The 20,101-nt window shown below is 43.5% G+C and overlaps 8 protein-coding genes across 8 annotated transcripts; 3 read left to right on the forward strand and 5 right to left on the reverse strand.

Moving 5' to 3' along the window:
• The first annotated feature begins 380 nt into the window (after nt 1–380).
• Nucleotides 381–1,816, forward strand: GGI43DRAFT_226899 (alginate lyase family protein). The gene has a single exon (XM_083200460.1). It carries the CDS (start codon nt 473–475, stop codon nt 1,694–1,696), a length of 1,224 nt encoding a protein of 407 aa, XP_083056249.1. The 5' UTR covers nt 381–472; the 3' UTR covers nt 1,697–1,816.
• GGI43DRAFT_430890 (glycoside hydrolase family 27 protein) lies at nt 1,817–3,497 on the reverse strand. The gene is made up of 2 exons (XM_083209341.1): nt 2,920–3,497; nt 1,817–2,869 (listed from the first exon to the last, which is right to left on the reverse strand). Exons 1-2 carry the CDS (start codon nt 3,468–3,470, stop codon nt 1,936–1,938), a joined length of 1,485 nt encoding a protein of 494 aa, XP_083056250.1. The 5' UTR covers nt 3,471–3,497; the 3' UTR covers nt 1,817–1,935.
• Nucleotides 3,498–5,675: 2,178 nt separating this feature from the next.
• GGI43DRAFT_226919 (Arylsulfotransferase domain-containing protein) lies at nt 5,676–8,161 on the reverse strand. Its single transcript, XM_083200461.1, has 4 exons — nt 7,780–8,161; nt 7,464–7,625; nt 6,957–7,399; nt 5,676–6,856 (listed from the first exon to the last, which is right to left on the reverse strand). Exons 1-4 carry the CDS (start codon nt 7,882–7,884, stop codon nt 5,821–5,823), a joined length of 1,746 nt encoding a protein of 581 aa, XP_083056251.1. The 5' UTR covers nt 7,885–8,161; the 3' UTR covers nt 5,676–5,820.
• Nucleotides 8,162–9,308: 1,147 nt separating this feature from the next.
• On the reverse strand, nt 9,309–10,978 carry GGI43DRAFT_430894 (major facilitator superfamily domain-containing protein). Its single transcript, XM_083209342.1, has 3 exons — nt 10,794–10,978; nt 9,602–10,711; nt 9,309–9,535 (listed from the first exon to the last, which is right to left on the reverse strand). Exons 1-3 carry the CDS (start codon nt 10,957–10,959, stop codon nt 9,405–9,407), a joined length of 1,407 nt encoding a protein of 468 aa, XP_083056252.1. The 5' UTR covers nt 10,960–10,978; the 3' UTR covers nt 9,309–9,404.
• Nucleotides 10,979–11,358: 380 nt separating this feature from the next.
• On the reverse strand, nt 11,359–13,427 carry GGI43DRAFT_226932 (MFS general substrate transporter). Its single transcript, XM_083200462.1, has 6 exons — nt 13,178–13,427; nt 12,618–13,126; nt 12,228–12,534; nt 11,834–12,145; nt 11,701–11,772; nt 11,359–11,630 (listed from the first exon to the last, which is right to left on the reverse strand). The coding sequence occupies exons 1-6, from the start codon at nt 13,318–13,320 to the stop codon at nt 11,477–11,479; spliced, it is 1,497 nt and encodes a 498-aa protein (XP_083056253.1). The 5' UTR covers nt 13,321–13,427; the 3' UTR covers nt 11,359–11,476.
• Nucleotides 13,428–13,878: 451 nt separating this feature from the next.
• GGI43DRAFT_416625 (uncharacterized protein) lies at nt 13,879–15,955 on the forward strand. Its single transcript, XM_083207321.1, has 3 exons — nt 13,879–14,328; nt 14,452–15,025; nt 15,093–15,955. The coding sequence occupies exons 1-3, from the start codon at nt 14,189–14,191 to the stop codon at nt 15,828–15,830; spliced, it is 1,452 nt and encodes a 483-aa protein (XP_083056254.1). The 5' UTR covers nt 13,879–14,188; the 3' UTR covers nt 15,831–15,955.
• An 889-nt stretch (nt 15,956–16,844) lies between these two features.
• GGI43DRAFT_416627 (HAD-like protein) lies at nt 16,845–17,812 on the forward strand. The gene has a single exon (XM_083207322.1). It carries the CDS (start codon nt 17,014–17,016, stop codon nt 17,791–17,793), a length of 780 nt encoding a protein of 259 aa, XP_083056255.1. The 5' UTR covers nt 16,845–17,013; the 3' UTR covers nt 17,794–17,812.
• GGI43DRAFT_416628 (Zn(II)2Cys6 transcription factor) lies at nt 17,813–19,779 on the reverse strand. The gene is made up of 2 exons (XM_083207323.1): nt 18,808–19,779; nt 17,813–18,747 (listed from the first exon to the last, which is right to left on the reverse strand). Exons 1-2 carry the CDS (start codon nt 19,681–19,683, stop codon nt 17,890–17,892), a joined length of 1,734 nt encoding a protein of 577 aa, XP_083056256.1. The 5' UTR covers nt 19,684–19,779; the 3' UTR covers nt 17,813–17,889.
• Nucleotides 19,780–20,101: the final 322 nt, after the last annotated feature.

The following is a 20,101-nucleotide window of genomic DNA, read 5'->3' on the forward strand; positions in this document are numbered from 1 at the left end:
TGCCATATTCCTATATTTGAAGACTAGTTTCGGAATTTTAGGTAATCAATTTCTATGCAATCTCTTAACCAACGCATAGTATTAGCAATGTTTGCCGTTGCACACCGTAGCCGCACCCCGACTTCATCTCTGTTAGCTTTGGGGGTAAGCGGGGTTCGGGATATTGCATCATGCCAGCGGAAAGCAATACGCCGATGGCCGCTACAACGATCAACAAAGGCCCGATTCAGCGTCTACCGTTGTGGATCCTGTAGAAGAAAGGCAGCCAATGAACTCTTCAAACTATAGCACAGCGGGAGGTAACAAACCAGAAAAGAGAGATAGAAATCCAGAATAAAGAAAGCAAAGAAGCAATCTACCGGTCGAATGAATTCTGGAAAAAAAGGGAGCGACGGCAATATATGAATTTTTTTTTATTTCGTTAATGATTCTCTAACGAATTTACGCTTACGCGGTACGCTAACAGCTTAAGATGTCTACGATTCATCGGGATACACAGTCAAACCTCAAGACTATTATTCTTGACGGCAGCCGTCTGGTAGATATACGAAGACGCCTCCAAAATGGCAATGATGATGCTTTAAACAAATCTTTTGCTATTTTGGAGAAGAAGGCTGATAGCTGGCTCACCCAAGGACCGTGGTCTGTGATGGAGAAGACAAAAGCTCCCCCAAGCGGGGATATGCACGACTATACCAGCCAAGCTCCATACTGGTGGCCATCATCAGGACCAGATGGTAACCCTTACGTACAGCGAGATGGCGAGAGGAACCCTGAAGTGCTTAATTATACCGATCGTGTGAATGTTGAAAAAGTCTTCGCCTCGTCATCGGCTCTAGGCCTTGCATGGTTTTACTCTGGAAACGAGGCATACGCCAAGCATGCTGCTCATATTATCAGAACATGGTTCATTAGCCCGCAAACGCGAATGAACCCAAACCTCAATCACGCTCAGCTTATTCCGTTCGCCAATACGGGCCGTCATATCGGCATCATCGACTTCTCACAGTGGTATACTACGCTCCTGGATATTGCCGTCATTTTAAATAGTGGCAGTCTCTCTGGTACGTCAGCAGCTAGCTGGACGGCCGAAGATATGGATGGATTTCGTGAGTGGAATAAGGAATTCTTGAAATGGTTGACAGAGAGCGATTTTGGTAAAGCTGAAAGAGCGGAAAAAAACAACCATGGCAGTTTTGCTAGTATGCTAGTATCCGCAATTGCACTATTTGTTGATAACAAGCAGCTTGTACAGCAAGAAGCGGCTAATATCAAGCACGATATTAATGAGACCATCAACGCAGACGGAGCTCTTCCTGAAGAACTTCAGCGCACTCGAAGCTGGCACTATTCCAATTTCACATTATTAGCATTGACTCGGCTCGCTATGGTCTCTGAGAAAGCTGGAGTGGACCTATGGCATTATAGCGGGCCCCAGGGTCAAGGAATCTTCAAGGCAGTTGATTACCTTTTGCCTGCTGCAACTGGCACTACAGCATGGGCATCTAAAGACATTCAGTTTGAAAGATATGCAGCAGCAGATATCATCCGTGCTGCTGCTGATGCAGGCCATAAAGCATCGCAACTCGCTATCAGCACAATCGAACTACCCCCAGACGGAGACCTATGGCCATTGAGACCTGCGCCCGAACAGCTGGAACCTGTTAAAGTAAAATCAGAGCAACTTAAGACATGAGAATGACTAGCCTCAAATATGAGTAGTGAGAGAGTAGAATGAGCGATGACAAAGAAAGCAATAGAAGAGATGCAACCTTAAAGATATTGGACCTCCAATGGCGGGTTTTATCGCGAGTATAAATATAGTAATTCTCACATAACATCAATTTCTAACTACTACGGAGTACATATATCAAGTATAAATCTTTGGCTATCATACGTTCTATATATAGGCGTTGATGATCCTAACGTTCCCACCTAGTCGGTAGCAGTGAGATAATACAGAACACTCTCGCCAGGGCCTAGGTTCGATGCAATAACCGACGTGGCGACTCCAAGATCACTGTGATCAGGGCCGCCAGAACCGCCGCCTCCAAGAACTCTACGTACGCTCCATCCCGGTGCACCGTTTGGCTGTCCCTCAGCTATACCCAATAACGACAGTGAGATATTCACAAGCTGGACGCCTTGCAAGCTGGTTCCAAAACTTCCCTGTCCTAGATCTGGTCCATAGTTTGCAAGGACAACAACTGCATTCTTGTTACCTGTGTTAGGTCCAGCAATCCACGCTTGGAGTTGCGAAGATGCTTGCGAACCTGGGTCCGCAGTACCGAATGGATTTTTCGGCTGCATCGGATATTGAGCTGTAAACTCAGCAACCGAAAGGAATTCGGAATCGTAAAGAAGTTCATTTCCAAGAGTATCAAGCTGTGACAAATCAGAACCAGTAATTTGATTTGCTCCTGCTCCAACCCAGTGAATCGCAACTGTATATCGCTGGACATCTGAAAGGCCAGTCAATGCTTGAGCGTTTCCGGTATACATGTTATCCATATCCGGGCGGACCATGATGGGAGTGCCCTGGCGAGTCGGATCTTCTTCCTGTTGGTTTATGAAGCTTCGGTACTGCTCAATGGTCCGCTGTACCGTGTTAAATCCCAAAAAGGCGCTTTGGCCCGCGTTGTTGATATCTTGGTCCAACCGTATGCCGTCAGCATTACCACGCCAAAGGAAGAAGTCTGCCGCTGAATTACGGTCAAGTTTCCATGAAAGATCTAATCTCATTGGGCGACTAGCCTGTTGAATCGCCTTGTGATACGCGACAGCAGCTAAAGAGTTATTCGCAGGTAAGTTTTCGCCGGCGGCAGGACTTCCTGGAGTCATGAAATCAAGTTTGATATAATCAACCCCGCTGTCTCATTTCGTTAGTTGGTATCATAGATGTTGAGCAGAAGTTCTTACATCGCTGCCCAGTTGTTAACCACGGAATTGTGCCACTGCTGTACACCATCTTTGCTGAAATCAAACGTCTGCCTCAAGTTATAACTTGGTTGACTCGTATCAAATAGTGTTCCGAGCTTTATATTAGTCCCTTCTACCGTAACGCCCGCATCTCCTGAGAAGGCACCTGGAAGAGCATAAATTCCAAGGAGTTTCCCCTGGGAGTGTAGATGATCGGCTAAAGCTGTCAAGTTCGGGAAGAGTGATGTGTCTGGGACAAGGCGACCAAATTCATCGCCGCCATTTCCTGACCAGCCTGAATCCATGCTGCACAAAGTATATCCAGCAGTAACATTTAGCAGGTCACACTGGCTCTGAACATCATTTTGATTCAGAACGAATGACGTGCCCGCGCGAGCTTGCATGCCATAAGAGTTCCATCCGCGAGGAGGCCCATTGAATCCATTGGCACTGGTGCCATAGAATGGCACGAAGAGTGGGCTTGCGGCCGCCCTCACTGTTGTCGCTAGTAGCGGAACGGCGAAAATCGAGACAGGGTGTTTGCCTCGCATTTTTGTGTTGAAAATGTTAAGCTAGGGAGATATTGATGAGTTATTAAGATCAAAATGATCATTGGGAAATAGAAAATTCCCACTTCTACGTACTATGCCCCTTATTTCCTCTTATAGCTTGAGAGTCACTTGGGAACCGATCACAAAAGGGGTTAAAATCGGCGCGGAGTACGCAAGATGCTAATCGCTACGGTAAGCCGGTTGAGGCGGAATAAGCCATAAACAACTTCCTTTTTGGAGTAGGGTTTATAGGCGGCTGTTTCAGACTTGCCAAAAAAAAAAAAAAAAGCGTAGAAGGCTTTTCTAGAGCTCAAGTTTACATAGATCTGCAAATTCAATAAATGCATGTCCCATTTTCGATGCCCAAAACTCAAATGGTACTTCAAACAAATTAATAAAAAATGAACTATTGGCAGCAAAAATGTACCTGTGTAGTATACAATAGGCCCTAGCTCAAACTTGTTCTATATAGTCCCTTCATCTATTTATTATGCGCTGCCAATTGGCAAAATTACATTACTACTGAGAAATGTAGCTTGGATTGTAATAAAACAAGTTGTTTATATGTAGCTTTGAAGCTATTTCCTGTTTACACAGTCGCTATAGGCTAATTATTCTACTACTATTAGTACTCTGTTCTATGTACTATCAGCAGTGCATTTATTCTGACCACTGCCGAGACCCCTGTAATAATAAGTCATAGCACTCACTTTCTACAAACCAGATCTCCAGTGAGACTTTCCTATTGTAGGCAAAATCATGTCAGAGGCACTTGGCGAGCTGATCGCTCCCGCACAAGGTAAATGAGGATATAAGCATACTAATCCTTTATACATACTTAGCTAGTTAGTAAAAAAAAGACATTCTATCTGCGCTAATGACACATGGAAGCACTGAATACTACTGACTATATCCTCGTATTATTGCACAGCCCTGCCAAATGCTCCATATATGTGGGAAAAAAGAGATAGAAAAGGCATTTAGATTTGTAGCGTCGCGCCAGTTTCATAATATGATTAGCTAGCATTTACTGCTGACGCATGGCGCGTCACCCTTAGAAATAAAACAAAATTGGCGGCGCGGAAATATTAATACTGCCAAGGCAAGAGTGCGTCGACCCACGTGGCTAAGATGTTTTTTTTTTCTCCAGACGGTTTGTTGAAAGCAATAGTATCTTTATACACGTTTCATTCACATGATAAGTTTCTAACCAGGATATCGACATATCATTCTGCTTCCCACTTCAATTAGCCCGCAGACATCTCCTAGCCATACCCAGCTCTATTTCGCTAGATGCGAACTTGACCGCCGGATGTGTGCAACCTCAGGGACAAAGATCATCTGATATATCTTTGAATATGCATAGGTAGAGTAATTATAGATGCGTAAAGCTAGGATTTATGTTCAAGAGATATCACAATAACGGTGTGAGAAAGGTGTGTACTGGGCTTTGACTGCCTTAATGACGGCCTCATACATGTTGCTGGATGAGGAAATCGATAAGGGGGGCTATTCCGTTTTTTTTTTTTTTTTTTTTTTTTTTTTTTTGGCATTCGAGATGTATGCAAATTATATTAGGCGTGCTGATGGTCCTAAGAGCCACGACACTAGACGTCACCGCAATAAAGACACTTCGCGAAGTGTCAACCGGTCGTACCCTTCCTTCCAGAGGCCCCTGAAAGAGACCTCCGCGAGGGCTGACCTTACCACCCTCCGCCCTTTCCCACCTACAGAACCTAAAGGATACAAAGTCTTCCAGAAACTAGTGGAGGACACCAGCCCCTAAGATATAGATTAGACTCCTCACAACGTGTCTTTTTTTCATCTGAGATGTAGCGAACCCAGGATTGAATTAGCGGCTCCTATCGTCCTATTGCCTAGATGTGGCTCACATGTAACTGGCTTACTTAGTGGACACTAACAATAAAACAAACAAACAAACAATGGTGGTCCTAGGATCAAATTCATTACAAAGATTAATTCGGTGGCTACCCTAATATTGGTCCCAGCGCTAGGAAAATCAGAAAACATGCTTAACTTCTGTTTGTTGGACTTCTGTTTGTTGGTAGCTAGTTATTGGTTATCTCTCTAGAACTATAAACACATAACTAGTCGTAGTACTCGTTAAATATAGATCGTTGTTAAATGGCAAAGTGTTTATTCATACAATGGCCACTATTCAGCTATTCCACGTACTGCAATCACTATTAAGACAATATTTCACCATATACGCCAATAATACAGTTCATGTATGGACGCGCATACTACTCAATGCCATCGCTCTTTTCGTAATTTGTCCTACTACATAATGTTTACCTAGAAATTATAATCTTGTTTGAACCAGAATGTCCTATTCCGTCCATATACTGCATAATCTCTTGTGAATGCAACATTTCCACAATCGTATCGCAGTGTAAGTGACCAGCGCGGAAAATACCGCTATTGATAATACAAACATCCAATACTGCACTGGTCGCTTGGCCGCGGGAAGGCTTAGCTGGTTCAGAATAGTTTTGTTATCTGCAGGATTGGGAGGATCTTGCTGCTGCTCATAGACGTACGACGGTGGCAGCTGGGATATATGTATGGTAGAATTCTGCAGACTTCTACCGTCTTTGGACACTGCTTCCACATAAGTGAAGAAGTGTTGTCCTGGAATCATAGCGACAGTCTCAAAGCCTTTTTTTGTAATGGTGGCAATTAGAGATGGCCGTTGAACTTGTTCTGGTGATTCCGAGCTATAAAAATTCCAGGACCCCACCTCTGTAGCTCCATTCCATGACGCATAAAGAACTGTTGTGGCTGTATCTTCCGTTGCCCCATATACATGAGAGGAAAAGGCAATTGGTTCGCTCACATGTAGCGATGCCTTCCAGCTAAACTTGTACTGCCTATACTCAGCGAACCTTTCGTAGGGACTGCGAACTTGCTGGACAAGTGTCCCATTTAATGAGAATTCGCTTGTGTATCCGGAATCAGACCATGAAACCAAAATATTCCCATTCTCCAAGAATTGAACATTTCCACGACGACTGGTATGTAAGCCGTCAGGCCTGTCCCACTTTTGAATAATAGTTGCTATCATGGGAGCCGTAGCGGTTGATAAAGAGACTAGCAACGCGGAAGAACAATCGGCAGTAACCAACACGCCATCGGAGGCATTGTCTAAGAGTGATATCACCGTATGAGTCTCATTTTGACTATAAACTTGAGCGTCATGCTGTGAACTGAAGTTGAAATTATTTGAATGAATGAATGAGGAGCGCGGGCCACCTAATTGCCATATGATGGAGCCATCGTTACTGGATATAAGATATATCGTGGATTGATGACGCATAGACACGAGGTAATGACCCTGAGGCGTCTTTTTAACGGAATTTATATGGCTGAATTATTTATATAGTTGTCAGCAAACACCTATCAGATAGTGATATTTCCACAAAGATTAAGATTGAATGACGGCTTAGCATCAAGGGAGAGACGTACTAGACATCTTCAGGTTGTGCAGAATGAGAATCGGATGCCAGGACGTAGTCATATGCCCACCATTGAAATATAACCCTATTTGTTTCTGTCTCAACTTCTTGAAAGCCGTTGTTTCTGACAGTTGCGTTGGCATTTCCCGGAAGGGTTGATTCGCCTGGAAGACTTCTCTTCGCAATTATTACTAAAGCGCTATTCCCATCGTCAATGACATTGAACTCGTGCATATCAATATGCACATGCTTTTCACTGTCGGTTGCAAAAGTAGTCTTGACAATCTCGTATGAGGAGTTCAAGATGATACCCACCCCACTCGCCGTAGCGATTGAAGCTGGTCCCACGTCGCCCGCGATAAGGGACAGCGCGTCAGAGCCTTTGTATCTAATTTTCCGAAAATCATACACATTGGATCGATTGAAAAGCATGGCGCCGCTCCAAACTAGTTCCTATCATGGTAATCCGAATTAGCTCACGACCGTAGCTTCGGACAAACATGTATATGTCTATTACCCCATTGTTATCAAATATATGAGGGCCAAACTGCCCTGGAAGATATGAGTGAGTATCTGGTGTGCTAAGTGCATCAAAGGGCGCGTGAAACCAGCTGCCTGGACTGACTAATTCGTCGTGATACGTGGTACATTCCGGAATAGGAGGTTTTAAATCTGGCCTCTATTTATCTAGAATTAGCAATACTAGGCTCTAGACTGCGAGGACACAAAAACGAGCTGCAAATCTAACGTAGCGATTGTTTACAAACCGCTCGCAGAAGGGAACAACTTGGGCGCACAGAGGAAACATTCAGATGGGGCGTGAAATCACTAACTGAAATATATGTTGCTAATCCTGTGTCGGTATTTTTAAATTGAATAGCGGATACCCGCCATAGGTGGTATACAAGCAGATGGCATCCCAAGCGAGAAAGCTGCATGGCTACACTATCCAATAATTTATGGGTGCTTTGACGAGCAATGATTGCCTTCTGCGGGAATAGTTGACTAGTAATTCTGGGTAATCGTATGGGCGGCGCGCAATGGTCGGAATCTGTTGACACATTAACTGTCGCCTCAGATATACAGGGCTACGTCGAGTAAGGAAACGTTTCCACAATCTTTGACGACAATGACTCGCTAGATAAGGGATAATAGGCTAGAGTATGGAGCTTTAGCAGATGAGTTCTGTGGAATCGGCTTAATACAGGTATGCTTGGTTATAACGAATCCGCGTCTTTCGGTTAATACACCCCTCCCGCTTTGTATCCTTGTAATTCGGAAAATTCTTCCTGGTGTCGGCTTGCAGGCAGGGTCTAGAAATCATATTATTGTTACATTGTCAACACTTATGGAATAACAGCATTAGGCCATTTCTTCAATTCAAGCATTAAGCTATAATTTTAAAATGTATTACATGAAGTTATAGTTTACAACCTTATTGTGGTTGTTATTTAACCCTTATATATGACTGACGTCGCTGCTCTATTGTACGGATGCTGCGTACCTAGATGTAGGTACCTAGATGAATATTTTGCGTGAGCTAATTATGGGGGGGCCGTATGCTGTATCTTGGCGAACAATGGAATACTACATGTACCTAGGTATCTTATAGTGAGCCTTGTGTTATATTATAGCGAATGCTCTTGATAATAGTATGGATCTAGTCATATAAATATGGCTGTTTACGCTTACATACTCCATACCTAGCTGCTTATTGCATTTTGTTTTATTTTCTTACCAGTATGGATGTATTGCTTTGAAGGTTAGAGAAGCTTACTGGCATGAAAAATTTCCAACTATGATGATGAAACGTTACAGGGATAACTCCGCTTAGCACGAGAACGCTCCCTATGATGGAAAAACTGGCGACATTTTATAAAGTAGCACTAGTAATCTTGAGCAAGTATAATTCAGATACAGCTGCTTACTACTTCGAAGACAGCTATTACCATGCGGTGTAAAGTGGTAAGTATTGAACTAGAGAATCGAATATAACCGTCTGCTATTGTATTGATTACGCTAAATATTGTTAAAACAAAAAACTAATACCATCGCAACCTGGCATGCGACCGATAATTACTCGGTTTACTAACATTTTGATGATTCATTTATCTTATCAACTTGGTTTATTGATGTTGAGTTACATGCACTTTCACAATCCAGAGCATTCACTTATATGGTCTTAAAAGCCAATTAATAGCTTGTTAAATGTATATACATAGCATGAAGACAAATGTATGATGCTTAGAAAAGGAATATATTACTTTTTTTTTTTTTTTTTTTTTAAATTTTCCTATATAATAAATTAAGCTTCATGAGTATGTAAAGTATTTAATCAGGTTCTGATGAGCCTCCGAGTTGGGTATAGTTATCGCTACCATATTCTTTCCATACAAAATAATTAGTTGATGCAAGGATTAAGACATCTTATTCTCAGTGGTAGATCTGCGTAGCAAGTTCAATTCTTTTCCTCCTTATTCGGCTCAGTAATATCATAATTTGTTTCTGAAGATGCGGACTCAGATGCCTTTTCCAATTCGTCTGGATTGTGGTTGCAAACAACAAGGTAAGTCGGGACAATGGCTAGTCCTATTTGAGATATTAGAAACAAGATTCTTCTGATGCCAAAAATACTCATAGGATATTTAATCTTACCCAGAAGTATTGTATTGACGGCCAACGGCACTCGTCCTCCGTACCAGTTTCTTGTGTTCAGACCGTATGACACGGCTTGAGCAAAGCTTTCTTGGCCACGTAGGATACCTGTCAAGCGAGTGAGCTCTGCTACGTCATTTGTCATTGTCGCAACAAGATAGTATAGCCAATTTTGGGCTGCTTGCTGTGAAAAATTCCATAAGAATAGCACAAAAAACCCTTTGACGTAGCCATGCGTGCTCCAATCCAAGAGTGGAGGATTGGAAGTAAACTGTTCTTGAACCACCCAACCGTATATCCAAGAGAGAAGGTGTACTGCAATAACATAATAGTATCCGTATTCTAAACGTTTCTTGACGGGGAAATGAGTCCAATCGAGCCACTGGCTAATTATCTGCGAAGATAGTAGTGTAGCAAAATTGCTCACAAGACCGATCAGAGCACGGCCGCGTACACTAAAGTAGTAGGCTTCAAAGTTGCCGCTGTACTGATTGAAATAAACAGCCCAGAAGACAGGGAGAAGAAGGAGAACATTACGTTTCCTCGATATTTTATACAAAGCCTTGAACTCAGCGAGGAACGATGCTTCTCGTTTGACGATGACGCGTGACCCATCGTTTCTTTGGACTTTGTGGGGTGGCGATAGACAAAGAGCTAAGGGAGCTGCCAGACATTGTAAAACAATGAAAATGATGTAGGTTACATAACCAACGCTCCCCTTGCCTGAAGTCTTTACATTCAGTCCTAGGACAATAGAGCTGCCGACAATGGGGCCTAACGTCCGGAACCAGACCCATATATTCAAGTATTTCGCTCTCTTGGATGGTTCTGGGTATCCAAGGGCGATGGCTCCCTCGCTCGCCCAAAAAAGTCCAGCTGATATTCCGCAGGCCACAGCACCGAGAAGGACGAACCATTCGTTACCAAAGCGGTTATTTGTATAGAGACCAGCAGAATAAATGGGATAGCCAAGGGCTCCAAGAAGAAGTGTATAAGACAGCCCTATTGTATTCGCAATTGGGCCGCCAAATAGACAAAAAAAGCCCATCAATCCGAACACTAGGGCATTGGCGGCATTGATTAAGTATGGTGATTCGGCTCCGCCAGCGCCTAGTGTAGGTACGTATTAGATGGGAATCCCTAAGGTAAGGCAAAATATAACATATCAGATGAGTTAAAAGGAAAAACTTACCTAGAGAGTTCATGGCATTCCATAAACCAGGTGCCAAGAATCCCACGCCTCCAATCACGCAGGCATTGAAGAGCGTGGTACGATACCACTGGCGCTTCTCATTTGATACAGGGGTGATGCGCTCTTCGGAGCCATCCTTAGATACATTAGCCTCTACGTCCGCCATAATGCTGGCTGAATTTTCCCCTGTACTGTAAAGACTCCTGTACGATGTTGATCGCTAGTTTGAAGGACATGGCTCGCTTCTTATATAGCCATGTGCTTTCAGCATAAGAGCTCCATTGTTATCGAAAGATCCACTTAGTGTTTCATGCGCAAGATATAGCTATACTAATGCTTATTACCGGTATAAAGACCGACACATTTCACCTTAGTTGAAGGCTATCATTTTTTTTTTGTTTTGTAGTGCTCATTCTCAGCGAAAATGGCGTGAGAGGTCGATGTGGAGCGGTGGGCCAATTAAACAATTACATGAATCAGGTAACAAGTGCCGCGATGGTCCCGAAGGTAAGCTTAATAGAAGAAATGCGTGGGTCATTTTATAAATATATTATAACATATATAAGTGGTATTATGTTATGGCCTGCTTCTCATGAAACTCCATTTCTTATAACCGATTCTTAATACCTTGAGTAACATCGGCATTTATCCATTTTGTCGTCTATGTTTGTGCTTTTTTTTTTTTATGGGACGTATAGCCTAGCTTTAAGTCCACCTTTCTGTGGTTCTTTATCATTAACGCGTCTGTTGTATACCACGTATACAGCGATTTGTACAGCGGCACTTGCGATTCCGACTGAAACCATTACAATCATCGTTCGCAGACCAGTGGAATAACTACCACACAATTAGCTGATTACTGGAATGGAGTAAAAAAAAAAAAAGACACAAATAATAATGAACTTACAGCGGCTTGTCATCTGCTTGGAAGTATTGCGTTCCCACCATAAGACCGCTAATAGCAGACATTACCCACATGCTGCAAAAAAGAGATATCAGATCTATGACAGAGGCGAACAATGCATGTGTGAGCAACTTACGCAATACTTATACTCTTTTCTCTGGGATCTGTGCAATTGAGCTGAACCCACGAGTTGTGGATGGGATGATATCCCACTGCGAAGCTGTTAACAGCCGTCCATAAACCCCACCTTGACCACTTTCCAACATGAGGTTGAACTTGATGAGCCACTATTAGAGTGACCAGGTAGCACGTCTGAGCAGCAATTACAGAAGCACCTCGCTGGTTGGTTCGATCACTAATAAACGCGAAAAGAAAAACAACAGCCAATGCGATAAATGCACCCACGGCAGCTAGAGCGTTTGCCTTGGTCCTATCAAAGCCCAGCGACCTATTTATTATATCTCAGAAAACGAAAAAAAGAAAAAAAGAAAAAAAGAAAAAAAGGCATTACTAAACTGCTGAAAACTCACATAATGATAGACGGGGTATATGTGGTTAGGGGGCTCCACGTAGAGAATACCACAAATGTTGAAACAAAATGCGGCCAGCGGCGATAGTGAGTCACCGTGCTCCAAACAACCGACAAAGGAATCTTCTTGAGACCTTGCCCATCCGATTCTTCTTCACCGTCCAATTCAAGACGTCGTCGTAAAATATTGGATTCCATTTCTGAAAATTTAATTATCCCTTGACCCCACAGAGGTTTTGGATGAGATGGCGATCCAGGTAAGAAAAGCAAGAGAATAATGGAAACCGAGATAGTAAAAAGGCCCTCAACTATCTCAAAAAACACGATAGAGTCAGTCATCCATCGATATCGGACATGAGTATTAAAGTTGAGAAGATTCGACTCATCTTACGTAAAAAAAGCCACTGCCATCCACGAAGACCACGATGCCCATCCAGCTGCAAGATTCCAGACGCAAGAAGAGGGCTGATCGCATTACCACCAAACATTCCGAAGAAGAAGATCGCTACTCTCTTTGCGAGTTCTCGCTTAGTATACCAAGTCGATAACGTATAACATGCTCCCGGAATATATCCAGCCTCTGCAAATCCAAGAAGGAGGCGGGTGGTGAGGAACCCCCCTCGATTCTTTATAAAAACTTGCATTATCGCAATGAATCCGAATACCAGTACTTGAGCTGATATCCATTTGCGTGGACCAACACGTTGAAGAGCCATATTGCAAGGAATCTCAAAGATAACAATACCCATGAACATAAGCTGGTTGCCTAGGTTGATTGTTGACTGAGTGACGTGAATATCGGCTGCAAAACCACCAGTCAAAGCACTCGCAATATTCATTCGATCAAGCTGGAAAACCAGTAATCCGAGAAATAGAAGCGGCAGCACAGTTGTGTCTACTCTTGCATCAAGTTAGAACTTAATAAAAAGAGCAATGGAATGTTGGATGTACTTTGTGCGAGCCGTGAGTTCTTCTGCTGGATTCCATTCTGGTTGTTGCTCTGCTCTGATAGATATACTGGAATCCTCTAGCGCCGGATCTTTTGTGAAAATACTTGGTTTTTTCTCGTCTGTTTCGGTGGCTTTTGACCTCATCCTGTATCAATAGAGTAGTAAACGAATATAACATGAAGCAATGATTAGCGCAAATTGTGATGCGACAAATGAACAATCTTGAATGAGAACATGTAAGTATATCAATCAATTTGAGATATCAATGAGAAACACGCTTTAAAAAGAGCTTCAATAGGTGGTCTCTCTTGGCTTCTGCCTGTTCTTGTATTATTATATCACCCTTCAATAAAAACTTAAGGCCAATTTGCAGTAGGCCAGCATTATGGCGTGCTATAAGTAATATTAATTACAAAGTAATGATTCAGATCTCACTTCTATAATTACTAATTTAAACCGGCAGTTAAATGCAAAACACCTCAGTTTTTAGCCGCTTTGATATCTATATTCATGAGCGGCTTGCTGGCTCTTTTTGACACTAAATCCCTGACATCGCATCCATCGGATAGCTTGTCCTTCACCATGCTCCGCAGCCCGTTCTATAAATGCCGACTTGTACACCATAGGTTAGCCAAGTATACGTTAGTGAATCTACCGAATTGCGTGATGCAGCCCGCCATTTGCGCAATACCACGATAAAGACGGGTTTCAAACAGAAATAATATTTTCCCCAGAGTATTAATTCGTCCAATGTATTGACACATTAATACTTTTGCTAATGCGGCGCGTGCGGCATGTGCGGCAGCTCGTAACGACAGACTATCTAGTCAAAAGAGCTAGTATTAGCATTGCCGTAGTCCAGCATCCTTGGCGAGTTCGGAATCAGTTATCTCAAATCGCTCACCCTGATTTGGCGTAGCAGAATTGGTTTCTCAACAGATATAGCTGATTCCTTGTGCATCTTCAACTTTACACGCATCGGCCTTTGAATTGGACAATTGCAGCTGAAACTATGGGCAGTGTTCCTGTGCGGCGAGTTGCCATCATTGGCGCCGGACCAGCAGGAGCCATTACTATTGATGCACTTGCTCAAGAAAGAGCCTTTGACGTTATTCGCGTTTTTGAGCGTCGAGAACGACCAGGAGGATGCTGGTAAGTCAATTATATCGCGTTGATTTTTACCCGCGACAGATCTTATGCTTGGAGCAAACATAGCGCCGGAAAAGACTTGCGCAGAGTCATCCGGTTTTCGTTTGAATGCTAATTCAGTAACAGGATAGATGATTCATCGCATCCTCCTACACTGTCCAATTTTGAATCGCTGGCAGCGCGAACGGCTGATGCACCAATCCCCATACCGAAGACTCTCCCGGCCCAGACACAGCCGTCTGACCAACCACGCTTCTCAGAATCGTCCGTCTATCCCTATCTGGAGACGAATATTGATTCCTTGCCTATGGAATTTAGTAAAGAGCCAATTCCAATTGAACGGAGCGAACTTTCAATAGCCAATCACGGACCAGATACCCCATTTCGCAAATGGGATGTTATACAAAGATACGTCCAAGGTCTTGTTGATAGAAAAGGCTATAGCGACTTTGTTTCTTACGAAACATCAGTTGAAAAAGTGGAAAAGGTTGGCACAGAGTGGAAAGTTGTACTGCGGAAAAATGGCAAACACCGCGATTACTGGTGGGTTGAGTGGTTCGATGCCGTCGTTGTCGCCAGCGGGCACTTTTGGGTGCCCTACATTCCTGCAATAGATGGATTAGAAGAATTTGAGAAAGCAAGACCTGGCAGCATAATTCACAGCAAACATTTCCGCGGCCGTAAGCAGTTTGTAGGCAAAGTAAGTTATAAGCCATCAATAAGTATATATGCTATTCGAGGGAGTATCTAATATTCTCTCTACGCAGCGTGTCGTCGTGGTTGGAGCATCCGTCTCTGGAGCTGACATTGCCTTTGATCTTGCCAATATCGCACAAGCTCCCGTCCACGCTATCACTATTGGACACACAATCAATGGATATTTTGGGGGCGAAGCTTTTAAGCATCCCAAAATAAAGAACCATCCTTCAATTTCCAAGGTCGAAGGAAGAACTGTGCATCTGATAGATGGAAACTCTATTACCGACGTTGACTATATAATATTTAGCACAGGCTACAGCTGGTCCCTGCCTTTTCTCCCCAATGTTCCTATACGGAACAATCGTGTTCCAGATCTTTATCAGCACGTCGTCTGGCAAAAAGACCCGACATTGCTCTTTGTCGGTGCTGTGGCTGCTGGGTTGACATTCAAAGTTTTCGAATGGCAAGCTGTCTTGGCTGCACGTCTTCTAGCTGGTCGAGCTGTGCTCCCACCTGTTGAAGAAATGCGAAAATGGGAAGCTGAGAGAATAAAAGCACGCGGAGATGGTGTGAGATTCACGCTGATCTTTCCAGATTTTGAAGATTATTTCGAAACACTCAGACAGCTGGCTGGCGAAGGAGAAGAAGGGAAAGGACGCAAACTCCCGCGGTTCCAAAGAGAGTGGGTAAGAGCATTTCTTGATGGCCATGAGCGTCGCAAAGCTATGTGGAGACGACTCAACGAGAAAGCTCAAATTGAGCTGAACGTGGCTCATGGTAGTAAGCATGACAGAGCACGGCTGTAATATGTAATAACATTGGTTTATTTATCGCATCGGATGTATTGGCACTACTTTTTCCTCTGGGGCATGATCTGAATGCGCGAAGCGCGCAACTGCTCTGTCAAAATAAAAAGTCAAACGTAAAGACGATATTTAATGCTAAATGAACATTCTTTTCTATTTAAATAACTCAATGTAGGAATTGCTGCCTTCGGTCATATATCTTTGAGTTGTAAGGATGGCGTCGGAATACATTCACTTTCACTTTGAAGGTGGTGGACCAATCGTGACTAGATGACTATCTTTATAAAAGAAAAAAAAAAAAAAAAAAAAACTCACCCCGTTTTGAAAATTAAATTCCTCTTTTCTAGGTTCCTCGCCAATGCCATACATGCGTGCGCTTTGTCAGCGGGGCTCACAATTTATGGGAGAAACTCTACGAAGTCGCGATTGATTCTTTATTTCGGCCAGTATGAATGCATCAGGCTCTAATTGTGTGGGGGTAGATGCCCGCTACATAATACATGTACCTACTACATGTACCTGCACGTATATAGGTGGGTAGGTACCTAGATACATGTAGTCTATTCTACCTCGGCCATAAGGGCTGGTCCTCCTCGTAGTATTGAGCTTATGCTCTTGACTAATTATTGGTGGAGAGAATATACGTACGTAAAAGGAAAAGGCCATTACCTACGACGTTACGAAGGAGCGATTACTTTCTTTCTGCCTGATGGCTTGTTCAGATACGTAGGATTCGCGCCGCACAAGGCAAAGCACAGCTCTCACAGTGTCCGTAAGTTAGTACTCCGCTGTACAAGTAGACTAAATCAAAGTGGAGCCAATTATGCATTAGTGGCAGCTAAGATTGGACGGATGTCGTCGTAGATTGCCTTTTTTGCTGCATCTGACTCGCCTCCACCCGCTAAACTACCGGAAGATGTCCCAAGTCGGATCAACAACAATTATAGATATATATATCTGGTAGGACAAGGCTCCTCTACAAAGCAAGATTGAGACATCTATAAGTAGTGTCATATAAACTAAAGCAATGGACTTTGGGGGGTATCCAATTAGCATAAAAACTTCTTAGAGTGTGGCAGCGCGTGTTCCCTCCCTTATAAATACCACATCCCCGCCGGATTTTGGGAGAAGAAAGAAGATAAATTCAGAGACTTTGCATATCATTCTTTCCAAGCACACCAAAATGACTTCTTTCGACCTTACATCTTATAAAGCCCTATCCTTTGACATATATGCAACTCTCATAGATTGGGAGACGGGCATTCTTTCACAGCTTTTACCATTACTTAGTAAACTTCCCAAGGGACATTCGCTATGGAACAGAAGTCTGGCCGATATCCGAGACTATCTACTCACTCAGTACGCAACTCATGAACATAGGCTGGAAATTCAGCACCCAAATGAGAAATACTCGAAGTTGCTGAACATGGTGTATGAAAATGTTGCCGCGGATATGGGAATTGCTATACCCCCCAGCGAATCGGAGGCGTTTGGCAGTGCCATAGGGAATTGGCCGGCATTCGCGGATACCGTAGCCGCAATGCAAGAATTGGGAAAATATTACAAACTTATTGCATTGAGCAATGTGGACAGGGTGTCGTTTGAAAACACCCTAAGTGGTCCCCTTAATGGCGTCAAGTTTGATGCGATTTACGTTGCAGAGGACATTGGCACGTACAAGCCAAATCCAAATAACTTTAATTATCTTATCGACCATGCACACCAAGATTTCGGAATCCAAAAAAGCGACATATGCCACACGGCGCAGAGTCTAACATTTGACCACATCCCTGTTGCATCAATGGGTTTTCGGCCCGCAGTCTGGATATCTCGCGGAGGCGGGAGCATGGGCATGGGAGATTTGGAAGCGGTGAAGGATAAAGTAAACATTGGAGCGACATATGCAACGCTAGGAGACATGGCGATAGCTGTAAAGGCAGCGTTTGGTAAATTTAAAGAATAAGTAGGGTCTATATACAATGGCCAGATAATATATACTAAACTCCGTATAATGCATCATTATCATCATCGTTATTTTTTCCCTTAAAACTTTTTCAGTTTACAAAAGTAAAAGGTCGAATCCCAATCGCTGCTGAACTGTTTTCCAGTCTAGTACGACCTGATCTGGTTCTACGCCCCTCGCAATGGCTTCTTGTGCTCGATCATGCCATGTTTGGCGAATAACTTCTCCGGCCACTAGGCGGTTTGGGATTCCTAGTTGGCTTGATACCGCTAGCCATCGTTCAACCATTCGCTGGTCTGCTTCATCGGTAGCCTCCGTAGCAGCAATAAAGACGGGCCACATCGATATTGCACCTCCCCGAATGTGGATAAATGTCATAGCATCCAGCAAGACAGATCTGACATATCTGCTGACGCCACGTGGAGGAACCTTGAGAATGGCTTGATATACATAAATCAGAGCGGCTGTACGGAAGAGGCGAAGATGAAGACAGTCTAAAAACTTAAGCTGCTCTGTTCTGGGCAATAACTTCACAACGCTCTCCCGTTCTTGGACGTCCAGGTCAATTTCGCATTTCGTGTGATTTTCCGGTAATAATTCAGCTACATAGCCCTGAATAATTAGACAGAGATTGTCGGGGACATCGCCGCGCGCAATCTGCTCCATGAAAAGTCTGGTTGAGGAGATTATGCGCAAAACGTCGCAGCTGGCGCCGATTGTATACCCAAAGTTTCGGCGGGAAGCAACGCCTTCGAAAAGTATTTCGGTGATCGGGGAGCGATTGTGAGGCTTGAAATTTCCTGTTTGTGAAATTTCGAATGAAAGGGCGATGCTTTGAGATATTACCCAAGAGTGAGTGGATTGGACCCAAGGCTTTTGCTGAACAAACTGCGTCACAAAACTTCCAGCTCCATTGAAGTGACTCCTCCAAGCGACCGAATCTCGTGCTTGGCCCTGGTTTGGTGAGCGGGAGGCAAGATATATTAAATATAAGAGAAATATATATATACTCACCTCAGAGATCATTAATGTATATAGAGTAGCAGCGCACGCATTATATTCTGCTTCTTTTGTATAATTCAAGGTTTGGCTCAGCTCTCTTAAAGAAGCGCCGTAATGCTCCAGCGCGACGGACTCTTTTTGATAGTAAACATCTCGACTTTCTTTGTATAAATTGGCCATATTAAATGCAGACTGAGCGATAATTGCATGATACAAAGCTCGTGAAGCAGCAGATGAATCTTGTAGCGCTATCGACGGATAAACAGATTTCCAGGGATTATTCATGTCGTCCACTGGAATCATAATCGGGGCTATCCATGTTACGTAGTGATGAAATATCGTGGCTTCATCTCGTGATGCAAATGAGCAATCATATATTGTTGGTGTCAGGGGCCGTGGTAGAGAGTATGAGACTTCGATGTATGGCGATGGAGCCTCCTTTGACTGAGATAAATGAATTAGAGATGCAGTATTTTGCAAATTCAATGCCGATTTGTTTGCAGTAGGATTATCCAAGACTGAGTGCTTAATCGGCTGCGCAGAAGGAAATACTACAAATGGATTTAATGGCGGCGACTGCTCCGCAATCGACATGTCGATGCTATCCATCTCGTCGATCAGGCGCTGAAGGTGATCTTCGCTAAAAGCCGGCCAACCACGCCATGTTTGCTCAAAATTCATGCTCCTTCGAAAGAATGGAGGGTAGGTGCCGGTCTTTGGGTCTACCCAAACAAGCTGGATGCTATACCCTTCACACTCAAGCCTGCATTTCTTGCACTGGTTGCATGGTAGTCCTACACCGTTGCACTTGACGCGCCGTCGGCGACAAGTCCAGCAAGCGGAAAACGACCTCGTGACTTGCTTGCGAGGACGAGGCATCGTATGCATAAGCCAGTGGCGCTCTCTCAAGATGTGTATTTCTCACAATCTCAACGTGGGCGAAGCTATGAGAAATGCACACGAATTGACGCCTCTAGAGAGGAAAAATAGTTGCATGAGAGCATCTCAATAAAGGGTGGGCCCTGCGAACCCCGCGGGGAATTTTTATCGAATACTATCTAGGTAGTAAGCTTCAATCCTTGCAATTATTTCGTACCCAGTGCATAGATGAAGGAAAACACGGTGCTTGCGGTAGTAAGCAGACTAACACTTAGGAGTCATACCGAGCAGGGCGGGGAGACCAAAGGGAACACTACCTACAGGATACAGTGCGCTTTCTTGTACGTAAGATATTATCGTAAAATATATACGCAAAGTACTTCGATATTGTCATCTAATTATATAATTATAAATTAAGCATATCACG

Source organism: Trichoderma evansii (genome assembly GCF_050947405.1).
Source record: "Trichoderma evansii strain SZMC 28006 chromosome Unknown GGI43scaffold_28, whole genome shotgun sequence".
NCBI classification, from domain to species: Eukaryota; Fungi; Ascomycota; class Sordariomycetes; order Hypocreales; family Hypocreaceae; genus Trichoderma; species Trichoderma evansii.

Excerpts from the sequence above, each read along its gene's own strand:
- GGI43DRAFT_416627 (XM_083207322.1), top strand. The coding sequence starts at position 17,014 with ATGACTTCTTTCGACCTTACATCTTATAAAGCCCTATCCTTTGACATA.
- GGI43DRAFT_430894 (XM_083209342.1), bottom strand. The coding sequence starts at position 10,959 with ATGGCGGACGTAGAGGCTAATGTATCTAAGGATGGCTCCGAAGAGCGC. Across the intron at positions 10,712-10,793 it reads GAATGCCATGAACTCTCTAG|GCGCTGGCGGAGCCGAATCA; the intron begins GTAAGTTTTTCC and ends TACCTACACTAG. Across the intron at positions 9,536-9,601 it reads CGTCAATACAATACTTCTGG|GACTAGCCATTGTCCCGACT; the intron begins GTAAGATTAAAT and ends TATCTCAAATAG.
- GGI43DRAFT_430890 (XM_083209341.1), bottom strand. The coding sequence starts at position 3,470 with ATGCGAGGCAAACACCCTGTCTCGATTTTCGCCGTTCCGCTACTAGCG. Across the intron at positions 2,870-2,919 it reads GTTAACAACTGGGCAGCGAT|CGGGGTTGATTATATCAAAC; the intron begins GTAAGAACTTCT and ends GAAATGAGACAG.
- GGI43DRAFT_226919 (XM_083200461.1), bottom strand. The coding sequence starts at position 7,884 with ATGCAGCTTTCTCGCTTGGGATGCCATCTGCTTGTATACCACCTATGG. Across the intron at positions 7,400-7,463 it reads ATATATTTGATAACAATGGG|GAACTAGTTTGGAGCGGCGC; the intron begins GTAATAGACATA and ends TTACCATGATAG. Across the intron at positions 6,857-6,956 it reads GCACAACCTGAAGATGTCTA|CCATATAAATTCCGTTAAAA; the intron begins GTACGTCTCTCC and ends TAAATAATTCAG.
- GGI43DRAFT_226899 (XM_083200460.1), top strand. The coding sequence starts at position 473 with ATGTCTACGATTCATCGGGATACACAGTCAAACCTCAAGACTATTATT.
- GGI43DRAFT_416625 (XM_083207321.1), top strand. The coding sequence starts at position 14,189 with ATGGGCAGTGTTCCTGTGCGGCGAGTTGCCATCATTGGCGCCGGACCA. Across the intron at positions 14,329-14,451 it reads GAACGACCAGGAGGATGCTG|GATAGATGATTCATCGCATC; the intron begins GTAAGTCAATTA and ends ATTCAGTAACAG. Across the intron at positions 15,026-15,092 it reads GTAAGCAGTTTGTAGGCAAA|CGTGTCGTCGTGGTTGGAGC; the intron begins GTAAGTTATAAG and ends CTCTCTACGCAG.
- GGI43DRAFT_416628 (XM_083207323.1), bottom strand. The coding sequence starts at position 19,683 with ATGCATACGATGCCTCGTCCTCGCAAGCAAGTCACGAGGTCGTTTTCC. Across the intron at positions 18,748-18,807 it reads ATACATTAATGATCTCTGAG|GGCCAAGCACGAGATTCGGT; the intron begins GTGAGTATATAT and ends TCACCAAACCAG.
- GGI43DRAFT_226932 (XM_083200462.1), bottom strand. The coding sequence starts at position 13,320 with ATGAGGTCAAAAGCCACCGAAACAGACGAGAAAAAACCAAGTATTTTC. Across the intron at positions 12,146-12,227 it reads TATACCCCGTCTATCATTAT|GTCGCTGGGCTTTGATAGGA; the intron begins GTGAGTTTTCAG and ends TATAATAAATAG. Across the intron at positions 11,773-11,833 it reads GAAAAGAGTATAAGTATTGC|CATGTGGGTAATGTCTGCTA; the intron begins GTAAGTTGCTCA and ends TCTTTTTTGCAG.